The following is a 27,573-nucleotide window of genomic DNA, read 5'->3' as shown; positions in this document are numbered from 1 at the left end:
GCAGGGGCCTCTTGCTGAGGCCACGGGGCGCGGGCTGGCGGAATTCCAGGAATCCTGGGGCTTAACTTGGCCCTGTGAGTCAAACATTAATCAGAACCATAAAGCTAAGGGGGAAAGTATGCGCCTTCAAGAAGGTTCTGTTAACTAAAGATGATTTAGAGGTTTAGAGGGTGAGGTCCAGTGGGAACTCCCTTTCCCATCATTCTTGCTTTTTTTTAATTATTTATTTAAAATCCTAGTGTGGTTTGTAGACAGTGGTGTCCAGGAACTACAATAAGAGAGCAAAGACTGTGGTGGGGAAACCCAGTCCTCCACATTCCCACCCCCACCCATTCTGACTAAAAATCTAGGTTTGGAGTCATTCCCATCCCCATTGATTCATCGTGGTTGCTAGGCATCTGTTTTGGGGTAACCCAACAACATGCTGTGTCTTGTTAAGGCTGGCCAAGTGGGTGTGTCTCTGAAAGTGCTGGGCTGGATTCCCTGCAGACCAGCCATGTCCCAACAAGCTCTGTGCAAATGAATATCTGGGCTTTTTGGAACTAGCACTTTTTAACTCGGCGAAGTGTATTTTTGCTGTTTAGAGCATTGCCTGTGAAATCTTTCTTCGGAGTTTTTGCAAACGAAGTGTTTCACTTTTCTTTTACAGAATAAAGGTTAAAAACAACTTTATTTGTACTTTTTGGTCATTGCCATAACTTTGTGTTTTTTTTTTTTAAAGCAGAACAAGAAAATGTAATAAGATCTAGTTATTAGTTTTTACTTTTTTAAGACAAAACTACAAATTATTTGTAAAACAGACTATCTGTTTTATGTTACATGTAAATGACTCCACAGATTCCTTCACTGCCAACTTTGTCTCTTGAGAGCGTGGTGCCCGCAGGGTAAGTCTCACTGATTGTTTTCAAGGCCACAGGAGACAGTGTGTTCCCTTCATTTAGGGAGGCGCTGGGGCAGTCCCTGTTTTCCCACCCCTGTCAGGTGCTACTTCAGACTGGCTGAAGGAGGGTATGGCTTTCAGAGTCTCCTTGGATTGGACTGGTTTGTTTTCTTAAACAGCAACACCTGCCTGAGAAAGAGCCCGTTTCTCAGTGGTGCCAGGGCCCAGCCCACCATGGGAGCCAAGGCCCTGGCATAGAGTGTTCTCATCAACAGATGGCTTACCTGATAGTTCTTTCTGCTATGCAGGCTGAAACTAGTTGGTCAGCTGGGTGAGGCTGAGGTGCTTGAAAGAGAGATGCAAATCTGGGGAGCAGAGTGCCAAAAAGAGAGGGTGGCTCTGCTCTTAAGGCACCCGAATTTTACATTGTGGGGTTAGGAGTTAGTTTAGTGAGGACCCTCTTTCAGGCCATGTCGACTCATTTTTGTTTGATTGGTTTTTTTTTTATTTCAAGCCAGAATCTCATACAGACCAGCCTAGCCTCAAACTCAGTCTGTAGCCAAGGATGAACTTCCCATCCTCCCACCTCCACCTCCAAGGAGCTGGGATTACAGTCATGCACTTTCGCATGTGGCTTTTGTAGACCTGTTTTTAAGTCTTGTGTTTTGGTGAACAGGTAAATAGGAGTATTGGGTCTAATCACATCCCACCATTTCTGTAGCCAAACTTAACTTGGCAGCATTCATTCAGGTCCTTGGGTTTGGGGGTCACCGCATGGACATGGCTTCCTAACAAACCTGTCCCCTTGTTTCCCTGAGGTCCACTGGGGATGTGTCCCTCCCCAGTTCCCTACTCCCTCCACCCCTGACAAGTTCCTCTGGCTGATGACTCACCCTCTCTGCCTTCACATAGAGGCCTCACCTTTAGGCCCTAGACTGAGCCACTCTGCTTCCTTGATGGTTGCGACATAATAATCTCTCCGTTGAAGGGGCACTGGGGCAAGGTCTAAAGAACCAAAGCAGAGAAGTCGAAGGTCCCGGGTTGTAGCCCTTCTCTGCCGTGGACCGTGGGTAGTCTCTTAAGTGTCTCGTCTCCAAGAGTATTTAGTTACTTGTCTGGTGGAGCACCTAAAAGGACGAGGGGCCTATTACAGCGTGCAGTTTAAGTGCACACAGTCCATACTAGCAGGGAAGGCATGGCGACAGGAGCCTGAGGAGGCAGCTGGTCACATTGCACACACAGTCAGGAAGCAGAGGGAGAAGAATGCTAGCTCCCAGTATATGGTCTTTTGTTTTTAATGTAGCCCATGACAAAAGCTCCTGGCATGGGTCTTCCCATTTTAATGACTCTAAACTAGGAAATCCCTCACAGACACACCCAGGGCTGTGTTTCCATGGTAAATCTAAATCCACTCAAGTCAACGGCAAAGTTGCTCCATCACAGTGGGAAGCTGCGGCTGAGGATGCTACATCCCTTATGTACAGTCTCGGTGGGCCCGTCCTCTGAGTCTGTGGATGACCTGACCATTGCCAGAGTCTACAAGCCTCACCAGCACTGCAATGACCTTTTAATGACCCCACAGCATGCTGACCCATTCTCCTTAGTCAAACTAAAGTTTTAGCAATCGTGGTGAGAGGCAACACTCACTGTTTGTTCTAGCAACTAATCGACCCTATTCAGAGAAACTGCACAGCCAGAGGATTGGGTGAAGTGGAGAAGCAAAGGCTATATTTTATTTCCAAGCTAAAATAGGGTCGCCATTAAACTTGCATGAGCTAGGAAATATTTATGGATATGGGCACTTAGATATTGCTTGTCAGTCTCTATGACTTTGGGGTTATTATGATATTTTTGGTGCAGAAAGGTTGTGATATAAATGGGACTTCTACCAAAAACTGTTTCAAAGTACATGTTTGGGGCCGGAGAGATGGCTGAGTGGTAAAGAGTGCTCGCTGTGCAATAAGAACCGGACTTCAAATCTCAGCCCAAAGGCAGCAAACCAAGTATCACAGCTCTGAAGGGGGCAGAAATAGGAGGACCTCTGGACTGCTGTCTTTCAGCTTGCTCCAGAAAGTGCAAGCTTCAGGTGCCAGGAGAGAGACCCTACTTCAAGAGAAGACAATGGAGAGTGGTAGAGGAAGACCCCAGTGTCCTCTTCCGCTTCTCTGCTTGCACACAGATGCATGAACTTCTAGTACACCCGCATGCGCGCGCGCGTGCACACACACACACACACACACACACACAGAGTCTGTTTGTCACCTAGTTTGTGGAAATATGTATTCTTTATTTGTATAGGGGTCTGAGACTAGGTAGAGGAAATGCAGCAAAGTATCCTTCCAGCATTGAGTCATATGTAACTGTGTACTATTTCAAAGCTTTTCAAGTGGAGGGCACTCAGTACTAAATGAATAAGGAATTCCTGTCAATAGGCTGCGGAGGGCTGTGTGGAATGGGGCTCTTCTGACCTTATTGGAGCACTACCAGCATAGTGGTGACTGGAGGAATGCACAGAGTGCCATGAGATACGGTGAAAGCTGGGTGCGGCAAAACACACCTGTAATCCCAGGCGAGAAGATTGGGAGTTTGAAGCCAGACTGGGCTACAGAGTGACATCCTGACTTTTTGTTCTCTCCATTGTATGGTGTGCATGTTCTTTCCATTGTATGGTGTGCATGTGTGTGTGTGTATGTATGCAAGAGGGTGCAGGTATAGATATACATGTATGTGTGTGCATGCATGAGGGTGCAGGTATAAATGCACATGTATGTGTGTGTATGCAAGAGGGTACAGGTATAAATGCACATGTATGTGTGTGTGTGCAAGAGGGTACAGGTATAAATGCACATGCATGTGTGTGTGCATGCATGAGGGTGCAGGTATAAATGCACATGCATGTGTGTGTATGCATGAGGGTACAGGTATAAATGCACATGCATGAGGGTACAGGTATAAATGCACATGCATGTGTGTGCATGCATGAGGGTACAGGTATAAATGCACATGCATGTGTGTGTGCATGCATGAAGGTACAGGTATAAATGCACATGCATGTGTGTGTGCATACATATGGAGTTCAGAGTCTGATGTCACTGTTTTCCACTTTCATTTACTGAGGCAGGATCTGAAGAAGGAGCTCTCCCATGTAGCTAGACTAGTGAGCCATCTTACTCAGAGATCTCCTGTCTCTGCCACTGGGGCACTGAGATTACAGGTGGACTGTCACATCTACCTGACTTTTAGATGGGTGCTAGGGATCTGAACTCTGATCCTTACACCTGTGTGGCCAGAATTTTATCCACTGTGCATCTCCGCAGCTCCATGACACCCTGTTTTAAGGGGAATGGGGAGGTGAAAAGGGAGGGGGAGTGAGAAGGACAGGAGCCAGAGAGAAAGTAAACCAATTTGCTTGAAGAAAGCAGAGTCAAGGAGCACTTTAAGTACTAATTTTTTTTTGGTGGGGAATGAATAGAAGGAGATGTGGCTTGGTCCTGATGCTAATCTTTGAAGGCCAGCGCTCAGCTCTTTTGGAGTTAGAGGAAGCTCACTGGCCTCAATTTCTTTCTAACTATTTGGCAAGATCAGATGGTGGATTGAGTTGGTAGCAGTAGGGAGGACCAACTTGATGAAAGAACAGATGATTATAAATGCTGGCACAGAAAGCAAGATTTGTGGGGCTTCCAAAAAAAAGAATCCCTCTTATGTGTCCTCTGCTTATGTGTCGAGGCTGCGGGAGAAGAATTAACAGGAATGGAGGGTGTAAAGTGGTACATCAGATTGTCTTTGATCTGCACAGTACTGCGGGGAGGGCTGCATGTGGGCAACTGTCTGCAAAGCAGTGCTCAGAGCTGGGAAGACAGCTCGGAAGAACAACTCAATAAAATCTCGCTGTGTAGCTGAAATCGCCGGAACAGCAGAGCTGGGGATGAGCCTCACTGACTATCCATGGACTTGGAGCCGTACACACGTGGTAGTGGGCCCAACTGTGCCACTTGGGTGGTCAGCTGGCACTTTTCATTTGTTTCGTTCTGCTTTGCATTTTAATTCCTTAGTCTGGAAGCCTGTGAGGCAGACGATAACTGCTCTTAACTGCTCTGGAAACTCTCGGGCCAAGTGAATCTGATGGGAGCCTTTGGCGGGTTTGGGCTCAGGTAAACTGGAGGGATGCTCGACCAAGGGAAAGGCTAATCTGTCTGAATAGGTGCAGAAAAGGCTTTGGGGCTGAGATTGAACTGTGGTCTTCTCTAATTCCTTTAGACCAGCACCCATATATAGAGTGCTAGTTTCCATACATTCTGTGTCCACATAGACTGTGAGGAGTGTATACAATTTTGAATTTCCTACTGGCCACATTAAACAACAACATAGGACGAGTGAGATGGTGGAGCAGGTAAAAGGCATTGGCCACCAAGCCTGACGACCTAATTCAGTGCTTGGGACCCACATGATGGGAGGAGAGAGAGAGAATCAACCTCCATACGTATACCGTAGCATGTGCGCGCGTGCACACACACACACACAAGCAAATATATAAATATAAAAATAATAGTAGCAACAGGTGAAGACTGGAGACAACTTAGAGGCGAAGAGCCCTTCTTGTTCTTACTGAGGACCTGAGTTTGGTTCCCAGCGCCCACTTCAGTGGTTTTCAATTACATGAACTCTTGTTCTGGAGGGATCCTACAACCTCTTCACGCCTCCATAGGCACCCATATACCACATGCATGTCTTGACAAGTGTGTGTGCACACACACTCTGGTACACACACACAAATGCACACAACGCTCCACCTTTATATCTTCCCGACCTTGGCTGTCTCCATAGAACTGCCTCTTCTAGAATGCCCTGGAATCAGCCATGTGCAGCATTCCAGCCCAGCTCCTCTCCCTTAGTAATGTGCATTTAAAGTTCCTCTGCATCTGCCCTTGAGACTGAGGACTTCTTAGCGCTGAATAATAGTCCTTTCTAAGGGATGCGCAGAAGTGTACGGACAGAGCAAGACTTTTTACCGTGGAGAATGACATGGGTGCACAGGGGACGTACAGGGGACACACGGGACACACGGGAGAAGAGGCACTGAGGGAGCTGAGGGAGTGGAGGTGTCACAAACATTTTTGATGACCTTTCTTTTGGTCTGGCTTAAAAGGCTTCGGGGAGGAGGAGAGGGCATGGTGAGCCTCTTGGCAAAGCAAAAGTACATCCTGACCACAAATAAAGGTGACTCTCTCTGCCTGAACTCCCACCTCCCACAGCCTAGAATTCACTTAGTTCAAAATATTCCCATAAGTTGGCACACGGCTGTGTCATAGACTGTCTTCAAAGCAGTTTTATGAAAGCATTTAGGCAAAGCGACCTCCTTGAAGAGAACAGAGAGCGTGATTCCTACAAGTACCAAGGGCACTGCCAGTACAAATGCTGTTGGCAAGCTTTGGGGAGGTGGCTGGGTGCTGTTTTTCTTTGGGGTGATTATGCAGAATGACCTGTCTTGTCTCAGTAGAAATCACTCTTGGTTGTGGGAGCTGGGATTATGGGGCCATCAATTCCAACAGCCTAGTCCACAAATAGGGGAAGGCCATTCATCAGTATGGTTCCCCGACTGATACAATGTATTCCATGGGAGATGATGACGTTGCAACTGCTCTAAATCTGAAATGCAAGGTCAGCCCTCAACGAGATGCGTTTATGTATGTCAGAGAGTTGGTCTATTTGCATTTATAAACAGTTTAATAACCTCGCAGCATGTGTGTGCATGAGTGTGAATATCTGTGTGCTTGGGTGCACTTGTGTGTGGAGGCCAGAGGTCACCATTAGGTGTCATTTCTCCTCTGGCGGTACCCACCTTGTTTTTTTGAGGCAAGAACTCTCATTGGCTTGAGCCTTGCCAATTAGGTTGAACTGGCTCACCACTGAGCCCCAGAGATCCACCTGTCTCCCAACCTTTTGGGGTTCCTTTAAGGTCCTTGTGCTCAGAAGGCAAGCATGTTCGAACCCATCACATAGCCCCAGTACCTCCTGAGTCTCACTGGAGGAAATGGTTGTGGGGCTCATATTAAAAGCTTTGTTTGGGATCAGGTCAACATGGAGTCACTGCTGATCCCAGCTCATGTCCCTCTTACTATATGAAGTCACTTGAGAGTGACACACAAGTAATGACAGTTTTGCTATGCTTATCGCTTTTGATGGGTGAGCCCATTCTCTGTTGGAACGAGTGCTGTTTGCCACAGGAAGCTTTTAGGGTTTGCATTCACAGACCCACCAGGTCCTGTGTCACCAGAGCAAGAGACAGACCAGTTTAGAAATCGATCCCCAACCTAAGGCACCCGTCTCTAAGCTTTCCTTTTCTCAATGCTAAGCTTGAGAATTGGCTGCTGGAGACAATACTTGCTTTACCAGCCTCTGACGCAACAGTCCAAGACCTTGGTGTGATGAGTTGCTGTGCTTTGGGGAAAGAAAGCTTCTTTTATAAAGACTTCATATTATTTCTTTTTTCAGCTTTTTTTCAAAATGTCTACTGTCCACGAAATCCTGTGCAAGCTCAGCTTGGAGGGCGACGTGAGTATCTAATCTTTCACTTTGTATGATTTTGTAAATTGGACATCTGTTGAACTGTGCTACGGTCTCCCTGTATACACAAGGAAAATGGGGCCATAATTCAGCCATTATTAGGCGTCTCCTCTGCATCCCGGTTCCTCATTGCTTTAACTGTTACTCACAGTTTCATTTGAAATCAATGTCATGGCGCTAAAACCCTTTTTGGCATCGAATGGAACTTGGACAGCATCATTGAGAAGGAAATGGCTGGAATTGTGTTCTGTCAGATTTACTACATGAGTGGTGATTATTGCTTTGGTGATATGTGCGTTTTTAATGTCAAGCCTTGAGCTTTTATTTATCGTAAGCTTCAGCCTAGAATTCTTCAACTAGAATTGCCAACAAACAGTTCTAGTGTCTTTTAGGCTTCTTAGACTATCTGGAATATTCTTCTAGGCAATGCCTATGGCTATTTATTATTATTACCCCCCAAGTCCAATCAGTGCTGTGTATATGTGCAGGACTCATCCACTGGACTATGGATAGCCTACTAGTAACCACGTCCTCAGAGAAAAGTGATTCTCTCTCAAAGCAACCGCCAGCTACAGTACTTCATCAGCTAGGGTGGGGTCTTAGAAGCCTCTACTTTTCTGTTTAATCCAGCACTTGGGAAAGCTCTTCTACAAAATAAACCAGAAAGTCTCCTTTTTGTTTGTTTGTTTGTTTGTTTTCGTTTTGTTTTTCAAGACAGGGCTTCTCTGCGTAATCACTCTGGCTATTCTGGAACTAGCTCTTGTAGGCCCGGCTGGCTTCAAACTCAAGGAGATCCTTCTGCCTCAGCCTCCCGAGTGCTCAGGTTAAAGGTGTGTGCCACCACCACCAGGCAACAAAGTATCTTTTTAAAAAGAATAATAATATAACTAATCAAAGAGCTTTGTTGTTGTTTTATTTTGTTTTTCTTTTGTCTATGAGGGAACTCAGAAATAAAATTTGTCTTTTAAAGAGTCACTCAAAAGACAGGTGACAGCTTGGGTCCTGTGCACAAGCCCTTCTTTGTTGTCTGTGGCACCTGCTTCCCTAATGTGCAAATGAAGGGACCTGTTTGAACACAGACTATGTGGAATATTAAAGCCTTTTTGCTGTTTCCTCATTTAATTCTTTCCTTGTCTTGGAACTTGGCCTGCTGTTAGGGCCTAGAGAAGTCTTGCTGTTATATAATTTGTTTCTCCAACAGATTTTATCTAATGCCTTTGATAATTAGATTGTTCTTGATAGCAAGTTTCAGGAGAAGTCGCTATGGCTGTGGCCAGGTTGACAGAGTAAAGCCTAAACTTAGTTTATTTGAACCCATACTTTCCGTCCACAGCACTGCAGAAACCACCAGACATGAACATCTGTAATCTCAGCCCTTGGGACATAGAGGCAGGAGAATTAAAATTTCTAAGTCATTCGTGGTTATATACCAAGTTTGAAGCTAGCCTGAGACCCTTAAAATAAAAGGTTTGTGAGAGCTACTCAGTCAGCTGTTGAAGCTAGTCTACCCTAGAAGTACGTGTGGAGAGACGGAGCGAAACTAGAAAATTTCCTATATTGCCCATTACTGTATGGGAAGGAAAGATCACTTTTACCTAATAACTTAATTTTCAGACAAATGGATTTTGTAGACATTCTATTATCCCTTTCTTTATGTCTCTAGACTAAACACAAAGCCACACCCACCTTTCTCCCACTCACTGATACGACGACAGCCTATCACCTGACCAGTGAGCCATGTGTGATGTGGGTGTATGGTCGGATGCCTGCCCCTGTCAATAAGTTACTGGTGGCCCTGTTAAGAATCAGAAGAGAATTTTTTTGTAGCTTCCTGCAAACTTTCTTCTGTAGCTACCAAGAACAAATACAGAAAACTTTTTAGAAAGCCCTTTGCTTGAAATTTCCTTTATGTAAACTGGATCACTTCACCCATCTTCCCAGAGCATTCCCTGACCCAAGTCACTGGCGTCCAACCTACAACCCCACAGGCCATATGTACCCCAAGATTGGTATGAATGGGACCCACCATGAAATTATAAACTTTCTTCAGATACTAGGGGGCATTATTTTGTAACTCAGTCGCCTCATTTTTTAGCATGAACTTTGTAGATAGTAATGTCACGCATGCCACGGGGTCCAGCATACCTGAAAGTGGTGAAGTTAGACCAAGCAAACTCTGCTGATGGATGCATTTGTGCTTCAGAGTTATACATGGGAGCCGGATTTACCATGCGGCCCCACTTAACAGGTGTCTGACCCTGAACTCAGAGTTCTAGCTTTTCCCGGGGACACTGGGAGTGTGGATCTCAGTGGCTCCCCTGTGTCACCCCACTAGTAAGGAAACCCAGAGGTATGGGTGCTGCACTGGCTCAGGAGACCTGCGGGGGAGCAGATCATTGACCTCACCACGGTCAGCTGCTCTGAGCTTGGTCATCGTCGTGTGTCACCATCACTCGGTGTATGTACCATGGAGGCTTGATGTGGGGCATTGCAGGCTGGAGAGCCGCTGTGGGGGGGGCGGTTCAAGACCACCCACCAATCAAAACTGCATCACTTACACCCATTGTCTGCCCTTCCTTTTGGGGCAGGCTATCCTTCTGAAATAAACATTTCGGGAGAGGAGGGCAGTTAAATGTACAGGAGAGGATGGATAGAGAAGCAGGCTGTTATCTTGGGGTGGCGGGGAGAGGCTCCCATCCATCAGCTCAGGAAAGTGGTAGACTCTGACAGGCATCCAAAGAGGAAGGACTTTAAAAGACAATGAGGGAAATGTGCCAGGCAGAGCAGTAGGCAAGGACATCCTGGCGAAGGCAGAGGGCAGCACTGAGTAGAAGGGAGAAGAACAGGAACTTGTCACAGTAGAGAGGATGTGGGCCAGTCGGCACCAACGTCGGTGCCGCAAAGTAGCCACAGCACAGGCATGAAGAAAGTCCCTTCCCTTGCACAGCCCACAGAGGCATGGGGGTGAGCATGGCTCATAAGTTTGTTTAATTGTTTTTATCCTGGGGTCCGGGCCTCATGTACCCCAGGCTAGCCTGAAACTTGCCATGTAGCTGAGAATAACATCCGATTCTCCTGCCTCTGCCTTCCCAGGGCTAGGATTACCATCCCTGCTCATATACTGCTGGGGATCAAACTCAGGCCTTCATGCATTTGGGGCAAGCACTCTGCCAACTGAGCCACACTCCCAACTCCTGAGTCACTGTCTGAAGAGTTGGAACCTGTAGTAACGCGGGGCAGTGCGCGCTCATCTTTCAGACATCTCCACAGTTTTAACTTAGTTCAAATTCTTGCTAGACCAGGTTCTTTCTCTTCAGAAACTTGAATAGATGCTGGTGTCAGATCCCTAGCTTGGTGCCCTACACTTTGAAGCTCTCGCTACGAGTAAAATGCAGAGTAGAAGCACTGTACGGTCTAAACCAGTGGAGCCTTTGAAGAACAGCTCCTGTGGAAACAAGTGAAAATTTTCTCTCTTTTGATATGGGCTTGGGTCACTGAAACTGGCCTCAAACTCCTAATGCAGCTGAGGATGATTTTGAACTTCTGCTCCTCCTACCTCTATCTCCAGGGTGTTAGGATTATAGGTGTAGGCTGCCAAACCCAGGTTATGTGGTGGTGGGAGAGGAAAGTCAGGGCCTGGTCTATGCTAGGCAAGTACTCCACCAGTTGAGCTCCATCCCCAGTACCAAAATGAACCTAATATTAAAAAAAGAAAGACACCCAGAGTGTGGTAGCCTGTCAACATCCATTCATTTAGCATGAAAGTAGCTAGAATTATTAAGAGAAATGGGAGTGCGGAATCTGGGCTCGGGGTCTTCTTTCACTGAGAGGATCTGCAGTGTGTCATTGAGTGTGTTTGTGTTCTCTTCTCAGCACTCCACACCCCCAAGTGCCTATGGGTCAGTCAAACCCTACTCCAACTTTGATGCCGAGAGGGATGCTCTGAACATCGAGACGGCTGTCAAGACCAAAGGTAGGCCATGCCCCTGTCCTCTCCTTGTCAGGGTGACCTCCAACTCACAGGGTGACCGAGTCACAGTCACCCGAGATCCCAGCTCCAGAGTATCAGATGCCCTCTGCGGGCACCACACTCTTGTGCACCTCCCTCTGCGGGCACCACACTCTTGCGCACCCCCCCCCATAACTAAAAGTAAAAATTAAAAAATATTGCTACTTTAAAACATGTATACACATACACACAAAAAACATACAGTCCACTTTGTTAAATCAATTCCTCTTTCACCATTGGGCCTGTGATTCTTGTGATTTCTCTATAAACCTTTGCAGAAACACCCTAGAGGCTAATAGTTAACTTATTCGACAAAGACGGCGTCTTTTACAAGCCTAGCACAAAGGGTGCTTTTTATCCCCGCACAAGAAAACTCTCAGCCCACTGGAATGTAAAGATTGCATGGGTGAACTCTCCCCACAGCTGAGATGCTCACGTTAATAAAAGTACTTCCAGGCCCTCCCTGAGTCAGCAGGAAAACATTATAGTTCCCAAGCAAAGAAAGCCCTGAGGGCTGAGACGTGGGTTCCCACATTCCTGCGTGGGCAGGTGTGGCTGACATCACTACCACCATCTTCATCGTGGTTGTCTTCACCAGGGTTTTTTTTTAAGTACTTCTCGTGGGCAGATGGTGTATTGGGCCCTCTTGGAGCTCCCCACTTAGCTGGCCTTCAGATTAACTTCTGATGCTACGTTGTGCCTTTCCCAGTTTACCTACGACACCACGGAGGGTTAGCTACCATACTTCCTGTCTGTTGGCCTTGGTTCAGATGTGAATTTGAACACAGTCCTGCCCATCCCCAGCCTGTGTCACAGCACCCAGCTGTTAGGATTAGACTCATCACTTGGTCTTAGGCCATTTCCAGGCATGAAAGCCGGGGTGTGGTCTGATCCTGTTGTCATTCAATATGCTTCCCAGTTGTGGCCCAGAGTTAGCGAGGGCACCTGTTTCTTCTTCCTTTTACCCCCGCCCCAGCATTAGTGCTCAGTGTTGTAGCTGGAATCACTCCGCCACTCAGTTTTTTTGTGTGTGTGCCTAGTGGTTTTAGTAAATAACGGTTTTCTTAAGTCTGATGCTATTTACAAGAAAAGACTTAACATGTTTTGCTTTAAATGTACTTTACAAATGTTTATCAATATTGGTAATTTAATATGCTCATTTGAACATTCATTCACCTCAAACATGTCAGTTCTGCAGGAAAATGACAGTAAAATATAGTATACTATATGTTATTATGATAGCTACAATTTTTACTCAAAAAGAGGGAAAAACAAAGGCACTGGTGAAATTAGGACTTGTGAAATTAGGACTTGTGAAATTAGGACTTGTGAAAAAAGGACTTGTGAAATTAGGAATCATTGATTCTTGTGTTTTCAATATATTCTATGTGTTTTCTAAATTTTCCATGATGGTCACGCACTGCCCCCCTGGAGACAGGCAGCACAAGCTCATTACGAACATGCCCCTGATACCTCAGATAAGTAACGGCACTCAGAGCCAACAGGAATCTGGAGTGATCAGGACACTCCTGAACACCTTCACCTTGGATGCTTCATCACAAGCTGACTTTGTTTTAACATCAAAGGAAACAGGGTAAACCTTGAATGTTCATAGAAACACAAACCAGAGCTGAGGGATAGCGGTCTGCGCCCTTGCACCTGTGGCAGACGAGGTCATCAGGGCTCTTGCAGGCTAGGAGCTGGGACATGCTGCCTGGGACTGAATTGTTGCTATCAAACACGAGGACTGGGCATGGGCAGAAGCCTGATATGAAGACAGTGATTAGGAGGGGCAGGGTGGGTGGAGATCTGGGCCTGGCTCTAGCCTGGTGACTCTTCTCTATCCCTTCCCCTGGCACCTGTGAGAGCCCACCTTTGGGCATCACGGTGGCTCACTGCTAAAATGGGCTTGCCTGCTGCGTCTGTCACAGTTTCTCTTTCTAGCACATGCAGTGTCCCTTAGCAGATGGCTCTCTGCTTTTGCTGCTCCAGAGTGGTGTGACTTCCTCTATCCCTGAGTCCCTAACAGTTCCCCAGTCATGGTCTTGCAGTGTAGCCCAGGCTACCTCAAGTTCTTGATCCTCTTCCCCTTGTCGCCCCATTTCTGGGTTTACAGCTGTGAAGAGTCGATCACCTCCGTGCCTCCTGCATCCCCAATCCATGCTTCCATCATGGTTCAACACTATACCCTCGAGATCTGTCTCTGTTTAAGTGGTCTTATTTATTAACCTTTTAAATTTTTTATTTATTTTTAATTTATGTGCATTGGTGTCTGGCCTGCCTGTATGTCTGTGTGAGGCTGTCAGAAGCCCTGGAGCTGGAGTTACAGTCTTTAGCTGTCAAGTGGGTGCTGGGAATTGAACCTGGGTCCTCTGGAAGAACAGTCAGTGCTTTTGACCCTGAGCCATCTCTCCAGCCCTCTGAACCTTTGCACACATGCTCAGGATCATGAGATTATGTGAGGAGGTAACAACCCACATAGTATTCAAAAAGATACACAGATATCTGAGCACAGAGGGAGACAGAAGCGTGTGCGGGACAGGCAGCAAAGGTGCCTTAACAGAGTCTGGGTGTCACCCAGAAGACTGAATGGTCCCCATGAGCTTTGATCCATTTTCACCAGCTGAATTTAGCTCACTCTTTGTTTCTAGTCGGAGGGATATTGAATGTTTTCTTCGCATTACCTAAACCCGGTGCAAGGTTGTTGTATGTTTACTCTCTGGCCTGAGGTAGACCATGCAACACCTTACGTAATTTACGTCTAGTTAGAAGCTGAGTTAAGCCACACAAAAGTAGTAATATTGCTCAATTAACAAGAGGTTTCTAAGGCTTGATCTGTAGGAGTCTCTTGGTCTAGAATGGCCTTGGGTTAAATATATACTATGGAGTGTTCAACACAGCTGGGGATGGTTTACCATATGGGTCCAAATAATTAGAAAGGAAAGTCAGCTAAATTAGAAAAGGATGAATCTCGACTCCATGAAATAGATGGTAATTAGCGACAGCACAGCCCTGGAGTTAGTGCTGCTGCCAATGAATCCAAGCAGCTTTGGCGTCTGCAGAGGGGAGGGCCCGGAGTCGCTCTATTACTGCCAGTTTGGATTTGAGCAGTATTTGTGTTCTCCGGAAGGGCGAGGGCCCCCCTCCCCCGTGAACAAGCCCAACTATAGAAGTGAGTTGCTGCACTTCTTCTCTCTTACATTTTAAAATAGCACCACCTAAGATTCCCAGCAAGGCCACAGGACCACCCTCCTGTGCACCAGAGAGTGAGCCAGCACCGGTAATTTTGGTTTCGCTTGCACACCTGGAGGTGGATGCAAGCAGCTGAGTGTGGCAATTAAGCGAGTTTTTTCTCTGAGGGTGCCAGGAGGTATATTGGCTGGGGGGCAGAAACTCTTACTTGCAAGATTGGGGGGGGATGGGGCGACAGGGTAAAGACTAAATAAAACCCTGCCGCTGTGGAGAACACCCGTGAGGAAGGTCTTTGGAACTCACTGGCCCAGGGCATCTCATTCTGCTAGCAGGGAGCCTGTCCACGCTCCCCTTTGTAGAGGCCTCCCTCTTGGGGTTGAGGGTCACTGCAAACCATCTCACAGCTGTCCTCAGAGGCAGATGAGGCCCCTGGTGAGTCTCAGAGCCACTAACTCCTGAGCACAGCTGTGGTCTCTGAGGGCATTGTCTGCATAGCTATGTAGGTGCCAGGTGGCTGGAAAATTCAGGGGCAGGCGTCCTCAGGGCCTTTCATCGCTGGCGTGCCTCCATTGGCTGCCTCTCCTCGGCCCTTTCTTCTTTGTAAGAACTGCCCTTCTGTCTGGTGAGGAAATCCAAATACCGGTTTCACCCAGAGAGGGCAGAAGAAACCAGATTCTTATCTGGCATCTCATCTGCTGGTGACTTGAGTGAAGAGTGGGCCTGCTGGTTTCTGTGGCAGCTTCCCTGTTCCACGTGGTAACTGGAGTAGCGGGGCATAAAAAGGGTACTCTTTATGTTACTCCATTTATGAATAGATTCGTGTCTTTGTGTTTTCCTGCTGGATGCTACATGACATTTTGGAGACATACTAGATGATTTTCTGAGCACTAGAAGGGCTTTTTAAATTTTTTTGCTATGTAGTCAAGGACTTTAAATTTCCAATCCTTCAGTTTCTACTTCGCAAGTGCTAGGGTTCCAGGTGTGCACCATAACACCCGGTTAGCGGCACTAGGTTCCCAGCTCAGGACTTCTTGTATGCTAGGCAAGCAGCCTACCTACTGAGCTACAGCCCCAGCCCTGGGTTCTGGATTATTAATGCACCCCTTGCCTTTATTAAAGTAGAAAGGCCTTAGGTCCTTTCTCAGAAATTTAACCAAGGTGATATCAGAACCGAGTGGGAGCAGAAGTTTGATCTCCAGGCTAAAATGCCTTCTTGGGTGCTTAGCTCAACTAGGCTGTCCTTTGCTGGACTAGTTGGAACTAGTTAGTTCCCTGTCACCTTGCCCCAAAATAATCACACAGAAACTATATTATTTAAATCACTGCTTGGCCCATTAGCTCTAACTTCTTATTGGCTAGCTTTTTTACATCTTAATTTAATCCATTTCCATTAATGTGTGCATCACCACGCGACAGTGGCTTACTGGCAACTTTTCAGCATGTCTGTATCTGGCAGCAGCTCCATGGCTTCTCTTCTTTGCCTTCTTCCTCCCAGCATTCAGTTTAGTTTTCCTTGCCTACCTAAGTTCTGCCCTGCTCTGCTATAGGCTCAGAGCAGTTTCTTTATTCACCAGTGATATTCACAGAGGGGAATCCCACACAGTTCTTGAACTGTCCATGTCCACAGCTATATCACACCTAAGAGGCCTGATGCTTCTCCGCCCCTACCCTGTGTATACATTTTCTCTCCCAGCTCTTAGGGAGCTTTCAGAGTTTACCTTGAAACAGTACTGTTAATCTCCTGGAAGCCATTAGCAACCATGGTCCTGTCTTCTCTCTGCCCTGTGTTTTCGTTGGCCAATGATTGAATCCAGGCCAGAGCTAGGTCTGCATCAGAGAAGCCGAGGGAAGAGCTTGCCTCCTGCCATTCTCTCAGGCTTTTTTCGTGTTCTAGCAAATGATGTTTTACGACGGTCCCTGCTTTATATCTGCGAACTCCAGGCATTAGGAGAGAAGCAGTGTGCCCCGGCTCATCAGGCCTGGGTTCCAGATACTGTCCCGACCACCACCTCTATTGCTGCTACACATACCCTGTGTTAGTTTTTTTCTCATATCTCGGTCAAAAACATGACAAAGCAGTTTAAGGGAAGAAGGGTTTGTTTGGGCTCACAATCGGAGAGCAGGGTACATCACCTCATGATGGGAGGCATGGCAGCAGGAACGGGAGGTAGCCGGCCACGTGGCACCCACAGCCATCAAGTAGAGAGAGATGAACGTTGGTGCTCAACTCAGTTTCTCCATTTCATACAGTCCAGGACCCCAGCCCATGGGATGGTGCTGCCCCCATTTATGGGGGGGGGGCTTTCTACCTCCGATAACTCTATCTAGGTAGTCCTTCTCAGACATGCCTAGAAGTTTGTCTTGTAGGTGAATCTGGACCCTGTCAAGCTGATAATATTAACTGTCATAGTACGCCTGGGTCCCCAGCCCAGTCCTCTCTGTGGCAGACTTCAGACTCTGTAAAGATGATTTCTCCTAAGCCTCAAAATACCAGGATATCCAGCAATCTGAGCTGTGGTCCCCACCCCTGCCTCCCACTCCTGGAGACCAGCATAAGGCAATTTTCATTTTCTTTCCAACCAAACAGCTCCCGTCCCAAGGCCTCTTGAACCCTCATCAAACAGATGAGATTCACTCTGTACAGTCAGCGTGTCTCTGCTGCTGTGAGTCAGCATCCTGTTCCAAACGGTCCTTGGTTCCTTGCCATGGACAGTGGAGACACGCATTTTCCATGGAATGCCGGAGTACAGGGCAGACGTGGGATTTCTACCCACAGAGGGGGGAGGGCAGGGTCAGCCATTGTGGGATTCAGCCAACACCTGAAACATGTCTTTTTTCTTCTTACTTTTTTTCTTTTTGGTTTCTCAGAGACAGGGTTTCTCTGTGTAACTCTGGCTGTTCTGGAACTTGCTTTGTAGACCAGGCTAGCCTTGAACTCACAGAGATTCTCCTGCCTCTGCCTCCCGAGTGCTGGGATTAAGGGCATGTACCACCACTGCTCAGCTACTTGAAACTTTTTAATGCTTGAAAAATATGGTGGATAGTTGAAAAGACCTGAGCCCCCAAAGTCACCGCTTGAACCCAGCTGCCACTCATGACTTCTTAGAGCTGTCATTTAGCAAAACCCTTCCTTAGGAACAATTCTTCAATTGGAATACTGAAAAAATGTAGATGATTAGATTGGCTAACCATTTTCATCTAAGGAATGCACGTTTAACCTTACCCTGTGCCTGTGTTCACCTGGAGTCAAGTATACATATATCTTGGGTCTTTGCCAGTCTTAGGCAACTTTAACTTCTAAGGTTTGAGTGTGTTTGATAAAGTTTAGAAAGATCACCCGAGTGGGGCTCAGCAGTTACAAATGGCTCCCTGCTCTTGCAGGGAACCCAAGTTTGGCTTCTTCCCAAAGACTAGACTGACTCCGGTTTGACTAACCGGATACGGGGCTGCCGGGAGAAATGTGAAGTGCTCCTTCGTCGGCTGAGATCCGGGAGAGCAGTTTGTACAGCTATCTCTTTCTGGGTGTTATCTCTTGCCTGGGTTGTTTAGAGAAGAGTAAATATTTCCTTCCCAAAGACGGCCATGACCCCTCTGCCTCATAGAAGTGGGCGATGGTGCGAAAGTGCGGTACAATGGTAGATTTTCCCGTTCTCCAGATTGCTCAGTCACCTCTGTTAGTGAGCCCCAGAGAAGGGGTTATCCGGGAGTGGTGGGAAAATGCTGCTTCGGGGTCCCAGCTCCAAGAAAGTCCTAGTGAGCAGAGCTCTGGTGAGGACTGACGAGTTTTGTTGTTTGCTTTGATTGGCTGGCTGACGGACGTGAAGGCATGCTGTGGTGTGGTGCGCATGTGCAGGTCAAAAGACGACTTCTGGGAGCCAGTCCTCTCATCCCGCGATGTGGATGGCTCCAAGTCTCGAACTCTGCTCATCGAGTTTGGCAGCAATTGCCTTTGTCCACTGAGCCGTATTGCTTGCTTGGGACTGAGTTTTTAATTTAGTAAGTGTTCTGGAATTTCCGTACTGGTCAGCCAAGGGTCACGTTCTGACCTCAGGGAGGCTTTGACTAAGTTGACCGCCATCCCTGATAACGTTTCGGTGGAGGTAATGTTAGGTTCTCTCAGAGCTTCCGTGTGGAACTGTAGGCCTTCGTCCTTTGTCCCCAGCTTGGGCAAATGCAGAGAGTGACACACAGGGGCCAGCATTTCCACAGGTCACTGATGCAGACCTGGGCTACAGTCTGAGCTTTGGACTCCTCGTCTATCAAAGGAAAATAGGCCCACATCTCCTTATCCTCATTTCTTCATCGTCTGAAAAGCCTTGATATGTGACTTAGGCTGACTCCAAACCTGCAATCCTCCTGCATCAGCCTCTTAAGTGCCAACATTATCATGCCATGCCAGATCATGCTCAATGTCTTCTGAAGTAAGGTCACCAGTTAATTCTAGTTCAAGGACTGTGTGACATTCACTGTGTATTTCAACACACCCCTCCACCAGATTTATGGCCTTTATGAATTTTGCAAGTACATTTAATTACCTCACCCCTTGGATAATCACTGCTAAAACTTTGATAAATATGCTTCTCCATCCAGTCTTATACACAGATACATACTCTTTTTTTTTGTCTTTTGAGACAGGGTTGTTCTGTGTAGCCCACACCACTTTAAGTGTGTGGAAGCAGAAGCAAGCAGATCTCTTGGAATTTGAGGCCAGCTGGGTCTAAATAGTGAAACCCTGTCCCCAAAAGAAAAACAAAACAAAACAAAATTAAAAAATGAAGAACTAAATAAATATCAGATTATACTGGGCCCACGGGTTTACAATCTATGCTTTTGTTTTTATGTTGAGTATTTTTCCCAGATTAGTCAATACTTCTGTGCTGTAATTTTAAAAGACCACATAGTATTCCATGATGTAGACAAAGGGATATTTAACCAGCCTCTTATTGGATTTACAAGGCTGACATCAGCATCCTCAGAACCAACCCAGGGTTTAGCAATAGGGCTACCGTGTTTACACTGACTCCTGCAACATCCGAGATGAAGTTAGAGACATTTGCTAATATGCTTGTTTATTGTTGTGACTTCACTTTGAAATAAGTATATAAAAGTTTTTTTAAATGTATTATCACTTTTTAATGTGTATTAGTGTTTAGTCATGGGAAGTTTTGGTCCCTTGAAACTGGAGTTACAGACAGTTGTGAGCTGGAGTTGAACTCAGGTCCTCTGAAAGAGCAGTTAGTGCTCTTAACCATTGAGCCATCTTTCCAGCCTCCATCTTTATTTGTATACCCAGAAATGGTAACTTTCGAATGCCACAAAGCATCAGGATGTGTCCCCTGTCCATCTGCTTATTGTTTTACCCACAAATATCATAGTTCAGGGCTCTTGAGTGCTCCAGAATGCCCTTGACTTCCTGTAAGACATGTGCAGTCTGGGAGTGACCTTGTGAGCTTAGAGGTTCCAAAACTACTTATCTAGTTATGGCAAAGACTCTTCATTTTATTAAACAAAGTTCATAGTCAGGCAGGAGAGAGCCTTCTCTGCTCCTGAATCCTCAAAACCAAGCTCTCCTCACTTAAATGACAAGTAAGGACTATTTCTGATATAAAATTGGAAACCTTCAGATACCACTAGGCATTGCTTATCTTTGTAAATACACATGTTCCAATTAAAATAGGTACTGAAACATTTGGGCGGTACTTCAAAACTCCCAATTTAGATTTAATTTAGATTAAAACACTTACTCTTTTTTAATACAGTTGTAAAATTGATTATTAAAGTCACCTATTGGAGATTGAAAGCACAGGAGGTGTATTTTCCTTGTGAGACAATCTCGTCTTCAATACGTGTGGTTCTATTAATCAATTAAGCTATTAAAAATATAACTGCCATATTAAGCCTGACTCGTTTGTCATGACAGCTGGGATAATTATAGAAATTATACCTAGCCATTTATACAATCGTAATCTTGCAATAAATATAAATAATTGTCTCTATTAATTCATTTTGAAGGTTCTGTCTATTAATTCTCCAGCTAAGTGGCAATTTGGGCGCCTTCATTTAAAACCCTCCTAAATCTTTGTTGTTCGTTCCGTCTGGCTGCCAGAGCTTCACACACAAACCTCCCACGGATGACTTCAGGAACCAATTCATGAACCAAATAGCTTTTTAAGTACAAATATTTAAAGGGTCGAGGGCAATGAGAGTGTCTGCATTGGGTCGGGAAGGGGGAAGAGCTGGTCCTGACAGCCTAGTGTTGGGTGTGGAAAAGAACACGTGGGATTCACTGTAGAAAAGTCCCGTAAGTAGGAGAGCGTGGTGGGTAACTGTTCACAATTGATTCTCCACAGGAGTGGACGAGGTCACCATTGTCAACATTCTGACTAACCGCAGCAATGCGCAGAGACAGGATATTGCCTTCGCCTACCAGAGAAGGACCAAGAAGGTACTGGAATCTTGGGGTAGGGGGCAGGCCTTGCTGAATTAATGTCCTCAGATGTTGCCTGTTCTGTTCTTAGTTACTGTGAGTGTATGTCCCTTGCTTGTGTCATCCTGCATACCCTGGAGTAGCGGGTTCTTGAGCTTCCCGGTCGTCATTCTCTTGTCTTCATCTTCCATCTTGGGTTGCAGGTGTGTGCAACCACATCTGGCTCTTTTACATCCAGCAGTCCTTACCTGCTGAGCCATTCCTCCACCCCTACCCCTGCCTAACATTCTTTCTGTGCACTGCGGCTCTTCTTTAACCAAAAAGAGTCTTGTAGAACTCTTGGATGTCCAAGGCTTCCCTCTTATATCCTTGTGAGGGTTACTACTCACACAGGTACATGTATGGAAGCTGGAACATAAAGGCAACACCCTAGCACACATGAGGGAGACTTTCTGAAATAGGCCTCAAGGGATACCGGCAATGGAACCACTTGTGGAGGGCTGACTTTGCATCGGGGACTGTGCTTAGTGCTTTGGATGGAGCGACTCGCTTCTTCTACTGCTTCTTCATCAGATGTTGTGAACTGATGGCTTTCTCCACTGGGCACTGATCTGAACAGGATCTTCTCACTGACACTGAAGGACTGGGGAGATGACTCAGTTGGTAAAGTGCTTACCATATAAGCACGAGGACCTGAGTTCAATCCCCAGCATCCATGGAAAGAAAAACAAAGCTAAATACACTGGTTTGCCATTGTAACCCCAGGGCTAGGGAGTCTAGACAGGAGGATTCTTGGGGCTCCCTGGACAATCAATCTAAATGATTCAGACAGCTCTGAGTTCAGTGAGAGACCCTGTCTCAAAAATCAGATGAACTTCAATTGAGGAAAGAAATAAACATCAACCTCTGACCTTCATGAGTAAACACACATGTGCACATCCACTTGTACGCATGTGCATATGAACATATGTACACACACACAAAAATAAGTAACATGCTTGGCATCTTGAAATTATTCCAGCAATTGGGCTTGTCTGAAGTGCTGTGGTCCTTCCACTGTCTTCAGCATGCCTCGCTCCTGCTAATTAAGGAGTCTTGCGTGTTTTCTCCTTTGCTGGCCCACAAGTGGTTAAAAGCAGCTCCCACTTGTTCATCTTATTTGACCAAGGCATCGGGATTTTTTTTTAAGGACATGCTTTTTAATTTTTAACTTTTTTTTCTATGAAAAGCTTTCCATTTTTTTCTCGGACGGTGCCATAAGAGTGACTTCATGTAACTCCCGTCCGACTTGAGGTTCCCACTTCCAGGCACAGTAGAGGTCACCTGAAAGGATGCCAGAAGAGACTGTATGTTCCTCGAGTTGACATGACCACCAGGTCCTGGGAGTCACAGGTCAAGCCTTGCCGTAGCTCCCTCCTCCACACTCTGTAACAGTTGGAAAGGACATAAAAAAGGAAAGCAGCTGGCTCCCTTCATCCCGCAGCCATTAAAATTCTTCTTCCACTAGACTTGTATTAATCTTCAGTGAGGCGCAGAGGGGAGTGTTTTATGTTTCTAGCTTTCCCAGAGGATCTGAGAGCTGGGAGAGCCAGGTTCCTGTTGGAGCAGGAGGTTTACTGCCTTGGCCAGTGGGAGATAACTTCTCATTCAGTGTGGTCTTGGAGCTGTGCAGGCACACGGAACTCGATTTCACGTTAGATAGCTGGAGAACACAGATCCTTCAGAGTCTGTAGGAGTCAAGGTGTTACCAGAGTCCAGAGTCAGGTCAGCAAATACACAGGTATTGCCACGTGCTTGGTAGGGATGGCCTGCTGTCCTGATGGCCCAGAATGAGCATCTGTCATAGAAAGATGCCACAGCTGCTTGAGGTTGTTTCTGAAGGACGTCCTGGCAGGTTTTTTTTTCAGATGCATTGTTTGTCAAGGGCTAGTCTAGAGTGGCAGTTCTCAACCTGTGGGTCATGATCCCTTGGGGGCAGGCAAATGGCCCCTTCCAAGGAGTTGCCTAACACCATCAGAAAACAGAGATTTACATTACGACTCACAGCAGTAGCAAGGTACAGTTATAAAGTCAAAGATAATAATTTTATGGTTAGGGGAATCACTACAACATGAGGAACTGTATTAAAGGGCTGCAACATTAGGAAGTTTGAGAACCCTGCTCTAGTACGAAACAGACTGTCCCTGCCCAGGTGGTAACCACAGATCCTGGCACAGATAACAAATAAGGGCCACGAGGAGGAAGGAAGTTTGGAGTTTCTGCTTTGCACATTCAAACCAGTTCTAGACATGAAGTTTCTCTCTACAGAGGACAACTGTTCTTTTATTAATCCCTTCTGGGATTTTTGTTTATGCTGAGTCCTATATTGGACATTCTGAGCAATGCAAGTCAACGTGGAAAAATCCAGTGGGTGCCCAGATGCCCACTGAGGTTGGCGCAGAGATCACGGTGACGTGGAGTGTCAAGGGCAGACTAAGTTGGGATCACTTAACCTCAGGGTTTCAATTTGGAAGGCTGGCGTTGTAATTGGTATGTGTTGTTTTAGAAAGACCCTCCTACCTCCCATGCGTACTTAGGACATCAGAAGCCAGAGAAAGAAGGTGAATGGGTGGGTCCCCATGCATCCTCAGATCTACATCAAGTCTGACGTTCTTGACAAGTGTGGGTTCAGAAAGATTGTCTCTAAAGCAAGCTACACATTATCTCTAGGAGCAGGAACAGGATGACCAGATAGCTTGCTTACATGGCCAAATTTCAGGCCAATGAGAAACCCTATCTCAAACGGAAAGTGGAAGGCACCTGAAGACTGACACCTAAGCTTGTCCCGTGACCTTTATACACACGCGTGTCGTCATACATGTACACATGAACACACACACATACACGAGAAAACAATTGTTGTTCCAGTCAGTTCAGTTCAGCCGGTCAGTACATATAAGTGGTCATATGTCCAATCTCCGAGCAGATATGTGTAGGGGCCACGCTGAATTAAGGATTTGTCTACAAATGTAAGTGCTGCCTCAGACTTAATTCAAACCGTCTTTTCACAGTGATAGGGGCACCCCTGAGAAATGACGTTCAGCAGCGAGTCAAAGGAGACTCTAGGGGCCTGGAGTTCACATCAGATTCATTAGTAGCACCCCGAACTGGAGGAGTAGATGGCTCAATGTGAGGTGCAGTGTTTTCAACAGGGAAGGCTCGGAGCCACTCCCCGCCCTGCTAGGCCATCTGGTTCCTTCTGCCAGGTGCAAGACTCCAACCTAGAGCAGCTCCACAAAGGTCTTCCTGGGATCTCAGCAGCCCCTGAGGGCTCTGCTCTTCTTTCTACCACACTTCTTTTCAGTTAGGCCTTGACCTTGGAAAGTGCCCTGTCTCCCAGGGGGTGTCCCCACTGTACTGGGAAGCCCTGCTCTTAGCTCTCTCTCTGCAACTCTGATGCTACATTGGTTTCTAACCTGGATGTTACTGGATTTTGTTACAATGTGGCTTCTGACCTCCTAGTCTGTTGAAAGGAGTGTCGGGAGGGAAGTACTCTCCAGACCACAGGGTCCTCGAAGCCTCACAGCCTGCTTTTTAGACAGAGATATCTTATTTCTGTCTCACTGGCTTTAAAGTGGCTATTGGTCGTCAGTGTGCCTCTTAAACATCTCTCTTTTGCAGGAGCTTCCGTCAGCGCTGAAGTCAGCCTTATCTGGCCACCTGGAGACGGTGATTTTGGGCCTATTGAAGACACCTGCCCAGTACGATGCCTCCGAACTGAAAGCCTCCATGAAGGTAAGCACGTGCGGGGTGGCATCTGCCAGCTCTCCCATTAGTGGATGTGGATTGCGGCTTTTTGAGTGTAATTAGGTGATTGTCAGTTGTGTTGAATTCTTATTTGAAGTCATTTCCCACCCACCCCCAGTGCTATAAGTTGTCAGGATTTGAACCAAAAATATTTCAATTTCTCTTTCTCTCTTTTTTAAAGATTGCAAAGAAATTTCCTGATGCTGAGAAGCCAGTTAGCAGCTGCTCAGACTTGGCACCTGGGCGATTGGAATGCCTTTTGGGAAAAAACGGCTTCCTTGATTGCACTTCCTCTTTAAGGAGGATATGTGGGGTGTTAAGGAGAAAGAAAAACAGCTTTTGTTTAGCAAAGCTTGCAGATTCTGCCCGTGCCCTCCTGGTGCCGCTTCCTCTGGCTTTCCCCAGTCCAGTCCTGGTTCAAAATTAAGATTTGGGCCCCAAATCAGCAACATAGTGCAGGCAGGGCTCGATTTCAGGCTGGAAATGGCACCTGGATTCAGTGGCAAGTTTTGGCAAGCCATAATATTGTTATCTAATATTTGATTTCGCAAAGTTATTTTGCAAATGGGATTTGAGGTTAAATTAGTAAATTCTAGTTTAGGCATATTATAGATTTTGTGCCCACCTGAGCTAGACAATATTACTTAAATGTAAGAGTTATATAAATGTCAGACACAGCAAAGCTCAGGACCCCTTTTCTCTGGATGCCTGTGACACGTTGGATAATCTGATGCTGCCCTCTGCTGGCATTGCTGGGTAAGGCATCTGTAGTGAGGGGAAGCGTACAGCACACACAGTTGAGTTGCCATCCTTTCCCAAGGACACAGGGGTCCCAAGGACACGGAGGTAGGGTGGGATGAGGCTCCTTTACACACAGGGTGTCACCACAGCCCTGGACTTGATAGCACAGGGCCACTGTAGGACGTGTTAAATGTATCTTTTCTTCAGTTCGTCAATATAGCTCAGGTAGCTCTCAGTTTATTTGGGGGGTTTGCCTTGCCTGTCCTAGGTAGGCTGTCCTGCAGGGCAGCTGTCAGTAACAATGGTGCCATGTCAAACCAGCACGGGCTGCATGCTAATAATCCCAGCGCTCCAGAGGTGGAGGCAGGGGGATCAGAAGTCCAAGGCAATCCTTGGTTATGTGGGGAGTTTAAGGCCAGGCTGGAAAGAAAAGAGAGAGGGAGAGGGAGGGGGAGGGGGAGGGGGAGGGAGAGGGAGGGACAGTAGTTTCATGTCAACAGCTTGACGAAAGTAGCATTCCTGAGGGTGCCCCATCTTTGGACCTTTGGGGCCGTGTGGGAACCACTCTTTCCCTGGCTTCCTTTAGCCATCAACGCTCGGATCAGTTCATCTTACTTTGGTCAGGAATCCACTTAGTTGTGATTCATGCGACTGGCCTGGTATCTATTATTAGGTGTTATTGACTTGAAGCTGACCTGTGTGAGCTGTCAGTCACTCCACTAATCTAAGTAATTGAACCCAATGAAAGGTGCTTTAACTGCACCATCTCTGACCTGATGCCAGCGTTTCCATTAGCTATCCCGGCGGAGTAACTCATTTGAAATACACACGTCTTGAAGTGACATTAACTAAAATGATGCTTTCAAGAAAGAAAGAAAGAAAGATGTTTTCAGTTCTGGCAAAATCAGTGGCCGTGTCTTGCCATATGTCACAGGAGAAGTTGCTCCTGTGATAAGGATTATGGGTAAGCTGTGGAAAGCTTGGGCCAAAATTTAGGAAATCGCCAAGGTCACCTTTGAAAGTAGAGATAAAACTCTGTCAGATACGCAGGTGGCGAAAGGATTGATGCCCGATGCCCTTTGGTGGCAGAGCATGGCATTTCTTCTGGCACGTGCGCCAGTGCCAGCCTGCATCTCTGTCATCTTTGAAAGAAGCTGCCTCTTCCTGGACATCTTCAGATGCTGGGTGGTCACCTCAGAGTCCCCATTCAGAGTACTGCCGCGTAGGCTTTTTGCTGACCAGGGAGGAATTTGAGGTTTTGCTGGAACCTGTGAGAAATCCTGATTAAAAGCTCTGGGAGAAGAAGTCAAAGATTAGATTAAGACCAAAATTCCAAATTGACTATTAACCTGAGGCTTAGCTTAGATTATACAAGGCACAATTTTAAAGGGGCATACAGACTCTAATAAGTTTAATTAATAGCTGACATACTTTTCATGTAGCTAAGTACCTTTCTTATTGTATTAACGCCTTATAATTGATTTACATTTTAAACAGCTGTAATTCTGCTTAGTTCAAAGAGGTACCTCTCTATTCGTGAAGACAAGTACTAGAGGACCCTGGTTATTAAGTCCTAACTTTGATCAGGAAGTCAGCTTTGAAATACGTGTTTCATTGAGTCCTTTCAAGCTCCCTGGTGCACGCTGAAATGTGTCTGTTAAACCTGAAGATCTCAGGTATTAGACTCTCGTTTCCTGATAAAGTTCTGGAGTCCGGGCTCATTTGGCACCTTTGTCGTTCCCCTTTCCATCATTAAAATATCCGAAAAGTGCAAGCAAAAATGGAAGTCACATGATGCATTTTTTAACTTTGAGCCATTCTTCCATTTCAAAGAAGAAAGGCTAATTTTTTTTTACCCTAACGGCACCCTTCTCTGCTAAGTAGATGTTCTAATCTATGGCTGCTGCCTGACAGTGACCATATACCATATCTTGTTTGATGAAGACAACTATTTCCTGCTTATTAAAATGTCAC

The 27,573-nt window shown here is 46.3% G+C and overlaps 1 protein-coding gene across 2 annotated transcripts in view; it reads left to right on the top strand.

Annotated features, from left to right (window-relative positions):
• The window catches only part of Anxa2 (annexin A2), a 39,040-nt gene that overhangs the window by 4,398 nt on the left and 7,069 nt on the right, over window positions 1-27,573 (top strand). For both annotated transcript variants that reach the window (XM_075965354.1, XM_075965353.1), the window contains exons 2-5: window positions 7,373-7,432; window positions 11,318-11,417; window positions 20,996-21,090; window positions 24,733-24,846. In XM_075965354.1, the coding sequence (XP_075821469.1) occupies window positions 7,385-7,432; window positions 11,318-11,417; window positions 20,996-21,090; window positions 24,733-24,846 (357 nt within the window). In that variant the 5' untranslated portion in view covers window positions 7,373-7,384. The remainder of the gene's footprint in view (window positions 1-7,372; window positions 7,433-11,317; window positions 11,418-20,995; window positions 21,091-24,732; window positions 24,847-27,573) is intronic.

This window comes from Microtus pennsylvanicus, chromosome 3 (genome assembly GCF_037038515.1).
Source record: "Microtus pennsylvanicus isolate mMicPen1 chromosome 3, mMicPen1.hap1, whole genome shotgun sequence".
NCBI classification, from domain to species: Eukaryota; Metazoa; Chordata; class Mammalia; order Rodentia; family Cricetidae; genus Microtus; species Microtus pennsylvanicus.
Note: the sequence above shows the minus strand (reverse complement) of the source record. Positions and strands in the feature narration are given on the sequence as shown.